The 7,034-nt window shown below is 41.2% G+C and overlaps 1 protein-coding gene across 1 annotated transcript; it reads left to right on the forward strand.

Moving 5' to 3' along the window:
• The first annotated feature begins 536 nt into the window (after positions 1–536).
• LOC140670290 (uncharacterized) lies at positions 537–4,454 on the forward strand. Its single transcript, XM_072900857.1, has 3 exons — positions 537–1,634; positions 1,708–1,956; positions 4,445–4,454. Exons 1-3 carry the CDS (start codon positions 538–540, stop codon positions 4,452–4,454), a joined length of 1,356 nt encoding a protein of 451 aa, XP_072756958.1. The 5' UTR covers position 537.
• Positions 4,455–7,034: the final 2,580 nt, after the last annotated feature.

Here is a 7,034-nt window from a genome sequence, read left to right on the forward strand (position 1 = left end):
AGACAGCATTAGGCGAAATATAAGAAGAATGAGAGCCCCGTCAAACCATAGTACGATTTGAAAGGGCATAGAGGAAGCTGTGAAAAAAAATTTGAGTGGTTACTGTCAGGCATTAGAATTGTTAGTGACAGTGAATAGTGAATAAATGGAAAATATTAATTTCGAAGCGATAATAGACGAGTCGTCAGACGAAGAGCATGCGTTGTCGGACGATAGTAATTATATTAGTGATTGCAGTAATACCGATTTTGACGACAACGTAGTAGAAAATGAACAACTCCGTGCGCAAAATCAACGTAAGATTTGCGCCATACACTTTTATTATTCAACGGGTGGTGCTCTAGCTCTCTGTGCTTCGTGTATGAACACCTTTCGAGATGACATCGGATTAATATACGAAATACGGAGACATAAAGTTACATCGCTCGATGAGGTGGATATGCGATGGTGCAGTAGCTGTCAAATTTTATTACATATAATAATGTCGCGTAATATGTGTTATGTTTGCACACAAAAATAGAGAGAGAGAAAAAAAAAATGGAAAACGTGCAGCAGAAAGAACGCGACTTGTTGGAGCGTTCCCACCAAGTCACCACATTGGGTGAATATTTTGGATGGCTGCAGCATTGCGAGGAGTTTATCGAAGAGCTTGAAGAACGCAGCCGTGTCAAGCGTCCGCGACTCTCAATCGGAAATAGACAATCTTTGGTGACAAGAATTGCGCGACTCGAGGGTGCAAAAACTCGATTGCAGAGACAGTTTATACCTAGTGGTGGTGATTATAGTAGTGAAAATAACTCGGAGAGACTCATATGGCGAGAGATTGATACGGCGTTTGAGAGCCGCATCTTGACTGGTGCGGTTATAAATTATAATCACATCGAACCTCGTCAATTTTTGGAAGATGCGAGTGACATTGTGCTCGAGCACGTGCGAGACGTTATGCAAAAACATAACAGTGTGAAAGTGAATACAGTGTTTAACGGCGAGTTTGTGGCGGGCGATAAGCATGCCAATAAATCAATCAATACGAGAAACTGTGAACTCTTACATACATCCGATTTACGCGAGTGGTATGAGCGGCGAGTCGTCGAGCCAATCCTTGCATCGCTCGAAGAATTTCAGGAACGCGATAGCGGATGGGCATTATCGCGTATACTAAATTTGATTGTAAATATAAATAAATATAATCCTATGCGCGCCGGATGTTACGTGCAATTATCGCGAAAGATAATAGTGAAACGAGCAGTGGTTAACGTGCAATCTAAAGACAATGCATGTTTTGCGTGGGCGGTAGTGGCTGCTCTGTATCCAGCTGAAAGATGCACACACCGACAATCATCGTACCCGCATTATACAACAGTACTAAATTTCCAAGATATTGAGTTCCCAGTCACTCTTAATCAAATTAAAAAATTTGAAATTTATAATGACATTTCAATCAACGTGTACAGTTTTGAAAACGAAAACATTGTCCCTATTCACCTTACGGAGCAAAAGAGAGACAAGCACGTCAACTTGCTCTACGTGCAAGATGCGCAAGATATCGGACATTTTGCATGGATCAAGAATCTATCTAGACTTGTTAGTATGCAACTCAGCAAACACAAGACTAAAAAATATATCTGCGATCGGTATGTATATTTAATAAAACTGTCTAAAAATATTTAAAACAAGGATATAAAAATTTTAACTTTTATTTTACAGATGCATGCACTATTTTCACTCGGTCGAGAAATTACAATCACATACAGTAGACTGTGGAAAGATGAACGACTGCGCTATCCGATTACCGAGCGATAAGGATAAGTGGCTCGCATTCACCAACTACAACAGGAAGGAGCGACTACCTTTCGTCGTGTACGCCGACCTGGAGTGCGTTTTGGTGAAAAAAGAAGAAGAAAATTTTTATCAACATCATCAAGTATTTAGTATGGCTTATTATGTACATTGCTCGTACGATAATTCGTTATCCGTGTATCATTCTCGTCGCGAAGCCAATTGCGTTGCATGGTTCACCGACGAACTTAAAAATTTGGCGCAACGTGTAGAAAATATTTTAACAACCAATGTCCCCATGGTAAATTTAACGCAAAATGAATGGAAAGAATTTCGAAGTGCGACTCAGTGTCATATATGTGAGAAACCATTCGTAGAAGATGATACGCGCGTACGCGATCATTGTCATTTGACCGGGCGGTACAGGTCCCGCGCATTCAAATTGCAATCTAAATTACAAAGAATCTTTTTGCATTCCAATAGTATTTCACAATTTATCTGGTTATGATTCTCACTTTATAATCGAGGAAATAGCCACAGCGTTCGAAGGGGGAATCGATTTACTTCCGATAACAAAAGAAAAATATATTTCATTTACAAAACATGTTAAAGGTACGAAAAACAAACCGGGAAATCACATTAAATTACGTTTCATAGATTCATATAAATTTCTCACAACAAGTCTCGACAAATTGGCGTCTTTTCTGAGCAAGGATAAACTCAAAATTTTACAATCGGAATATAAAAATTTATCCGCCGAAGATTTCAATTTATTAACAAGAAAAGGTGTCTTCCCGTACGAGTACATTGACTGCGTAGATAAATTGCAAGATGTGTGTTTACCATCACGAGAATCATTTTACAGTTCCTTGACAGGTAACACAGTATCTGAGAGCGATTACGCGCACGCTGAGATTGTGTGGAAGCGATTCTCCATTCGAACGCTAGGCGAATATAGCGATCTGTATTTAAAAATCGATGTTTTGTTATTAGCAGACATTTTTGAAAATTTCCGAGAGAGTTGTATCAAGAGTTATGGGCTCGACCCCGCGTATTACTATACTCTTCCCGGTTACACGTGGGACGCCATGTTAAAGTATACGAAAATTATATTTGAATTACTCACAAACATTGACATGGTTATGTTTATCGAACGAGGTATACGCGGTGGTCTGAGTCAATGTTCCAATAGGTACGCGCGTGCTAATAACAAGTACATGCAGTCGTATGACTTATCAAAACCATCAACGTACTTGATGTATTTCGATGTTAATAATTTATACGGATGGGCAATGTGTCAACCATTGCCCTACGCCGATTTTCAGTGGGTCGATAATGTTTCCAATTTTGATGTATCATCGATCGCGCTCGATTCGTCTACAGGCTACATCCTCGAAGTCGATCTCGAGTATCCGCAGCATCTTCACGATTCGCACACTGACCTACCGTTTTGTCCGACACACGACAAACCACCCGGCAAGCGCGAGGGCAAGCTTCTCGCAACCGTATACGATAAGAAGCGTTACGTGATACACTACCGCAACCTGCAGCAATGTTCACGTCACGGTCTTCGTGTTACAAAAATTCATCGTATATTACAATTCACTCAATCTCCGTGGCTCCGTACTTATATAGAACTCAACACAAAATTTAGAACACTGGCAAAAAATGATTTTGAAAAAAATTTGTACAAACTAATGAATAATGCAGTGTTTGGCAAAACGATGGAAAATGTGCGCAATCGCGTAGATGTTAAACTTTTAACAAAATGGGACGGAAGGTACGGCGCAGAGGCATTGATTGCAAAACCAAATTTTCATAGCAGAAGCATTTTTTCGGAAAATCTAATCGCTGTAGAATTACGTAAACTCGAGGTGAAATTCTACAAACCAATTTACGTAGGTATGTGTATTCTCGATATATCCAAGACATGTTTGTACGAATTTCACCACGATTATATGGTACCAATGTATCGGGAGAGATGCAAAGTCATGTACACTGATACGGATAGTCTTATATATCACATTGAGTGCGACGATGTGTACGAGAATATGAAACGCGACATCAGCAGATTTGATACGAGCGACTATGCGACAGACAATGCGTACGGTATACCGCTCGTGAATAAAAAGGTACCGGGTCTAATGAAGGATGAAAACAACGGTACCATAATGACTGAATTTGTCGGGCTTAGAGCAAAAATGTATGCGTTGCGCGTAAATGGTAAGAAGGATACGAAAAAGGTAAAAGGCGTCAAGAGTAACGTTGTTGCGAGAACGATAACGTTTGACGATTACACGCGGTGTTTGAACGAAGAGATTGAAATAACGCGTAGTCAATCGTGTATAAGATCAAAATTACACAAGGTATACACCATTCGCGAAACAAAAATTGCTCTAAGTCCGTACGACGACAAGCGGTATATCGTACCTACAACTATTGATACGTTACCGTGGGGACATTATAAGATATCTTTATAAAATATAAATGTGTGCGTGATTTTTTTTTTTCTTGTATGTATATTTCATATTTTATATATTGTAATGACTATTGGAAAGGATGTATTAATAAAGATTTTGTATGTTTCCAATATTTCATATATTTTTTATATTGAATACATTGTATTTCTTATAAAATTAAATTACATGATCCTTATGTACCCAAGAATTGTGTGAGCTATCAAATCCCAACCATTTCACGTAAACCTCGTCACCCCTCCTGCGCAGTACTTTCTCCACGAGATACACATCTGGATAATTCGCGCGATGCAACTCGTGCTCGTAAAATGCTCCAGCGATAGATTTTTTGCGATAATCCTCGAGTAGATATGTTACGGGATTAGTATGTTGCACTTTAACAATCTTAAACACCTCGGTTGTCCAATTTGGTGTGTAACCCTTTTCGAAAAGTTTTTTGTATTTGCTAACGCGTACCAGGTCACCTACTTTAAACTTTGCAGGAGCAGCAATTTTTATACTGTTGTATACTGTATTTAAAAGTCTATCAGCGATCGTGGGAGTAACATCGATAGGTCTCATATTGATAGTGCGATGTTTTCGCGCGTTATATTCTGCAACGAGTCGGGATAGCGCGTCGATCCACTTGTAAGTTCCGTTCAGCGTAAACATCTTCCACATGTCGTTCTTCAGCGTGCGATTGAATCGCTCGACGACAGACGCCTTCAATACCGAATATGTGGAATAGTGATTAATGTTATGTTTCCGTATAAGCCGTTGCACATCGGTATTGTAAAATTCCTTCCCGTTATCAGTTTGTATGTTTTTCGGGCATCTCTTGCTATCTCGAATTATTTTGGCGATTGCATCAGCCGTCTCCCTTCCACCTTTACTCTTGAGTGGTGCAGCCCATGCATACTTGCTCAACACATCGATGACGGTGAGTATGTAGTGGTAACCTTTGTTGAAACGAGAATACGGACGCATCTCGACGATGTCGGCTTGCCACAGATCATCGTATCCCCGCACTATGACGTGTCTTCGGGGAAAATTTTTTCTCGCTGGCGCATGCAGTTCGTTCACCAACTGTCGTCTCTCCAAACTATGTTGATTCTTTGCTTTGTCAGTTTTTCTCGATGTCCGTTTGTTGTTCGCATTTTTTTCACTCATTTTCGTTTATCGCTTTTAATAGCCGTTCTTGACCTGTTCTGACCTGTTCTGACCTGTTCTGACCTGTTCTGACCTGTTCTTGACCTGTTCTGACCTGTTCTTGACCTGTTCTTGACCTGTTCTGACCTGTTCTGACCTGTTCTTGGCCTGTTCTTGGTCTGTTCTTGACCTGTTCTGACCTGTTCTTGGCCTGTTCTTGACCTGTTCACCGCCGTCCTTCACCCATTCGAAAATCGTTCTTGACCCGTTCGCAGCCTTTTTCACAGTCGTTTTTGACTCGTTCGTAGCCGCTTCTGACCCGTTCGTAGCCTCGTTCACAGACGTCTTTTGACCGATCGTAGGAGTTCTTGAGTTGTTTGTAACCTTGAGTGTAGCCGTTAAGAACGTGTTCGTAGCCTCGTTCGCAGCCCTGCTTGAGATGCTGATAGCCTCGTTCGAAGCTGTTGCAGCTGCTGCTGGGTCGTTCACTGCCACTGCCACTGCCACTCATTGTAGTTTAGATAGCAGTTCGATAATTCTTCGTAGCTGTTCAATAATTGTTCGCAGCCGTTCTATAATCCTTCGTAGCTGTTCGATAACTGTTTGATAGCCGCTCCTAACCCGTTTACTGATGCTCATTTAGGTTGATAGCTGTTTCTGAGTTAGCGTTAGCCGGGCGTTGAAATTCGTTTAGCACAATCTGTATTGCTCGCACGTCCTTCTCAAGCGAAATCAGCTTCTCGTCTGATTCTTTCTGTTGATTCATTAATCTTTTAACGCAGGACTCCACGTACAGTTTGTTGACGGCATCGGTGTCAGCCTCTGGTTGCGCTACACGGCAAATCTTACGTGACCTTGCATCGAAGTCTGTAACGACGCGACACAAAGCGTTTTCGTGCACATAACTTTTTACCAATCTATCCCAAGAACCGTTTGTGCCGGTTGCATCATTTCTTGGATCGAATAATCCAAATTTGTTGATAGGCATTTTTTCTGATGCTTCGTAAAGTGTCACGCAACGCTGATCGACTGATTAGTTTTGTCGAGACACCATTTAATTTATAATAATTCCTGCTTCACGAAGTTCCTCGATGATCGACTGGATCTCGTTGTCGTGAGCGTTGTGACCAGCTTGGCGCGAAGCGTTGAGCAATCGTAGCCGATCCACTAGTTCGTTGGGATTGTCCCAGTACACGTAATCAATCATATTGTTGGTTAGCGTCATAGCGCGAGGCATAGATATCTCCCCTCCAGATTTTGTATTTTTCGATTCGAGCGACATCAACGGTGCAATTATATGTTTGTACTTGTACCCCCTGTTACCCTTCAAATGGTCCTGCGCATCATAATCGCGTCTATGCGCGTTCGTCACCAATAATATGCTCTTGTATTTTTCCAAATCGTCCCCCCTCGTGTAAAGTTCGTCATCAGGAATTCTCTTGAAGATCAACTCGTACAATCCTGGCGTTCCAATGTACCGCACGTCGTCTATGATAATAGAGTCATCTTTGTTGATGTTGAATTGTTTGTTGCCGAGTCGCAGTTCATTCTTTCTGTCAAAATAGACTCCATACACATGATCAATCTCGTGATTTTTGTCGCCACTAAACAAAGCGCCTATGTACTTTTGCCCAAGTGGCCCAAAGTACT

The sequence above is a fragment of the Anoplolepis gracilipes genome, chromosome 10 (genome assembly GCF_047496725.1).
Source record: "Anoplolepis gracilipes chromosome 10, ASM4749672v1, whole genome shotgun sequence".
Taxonomy (NCBI): Eukaryota; Metazoa; Arthropoda; class Insecta; order Hymenoptera; family Formicidae; genus Anoplolepis; species Anoplolepis gracilipes.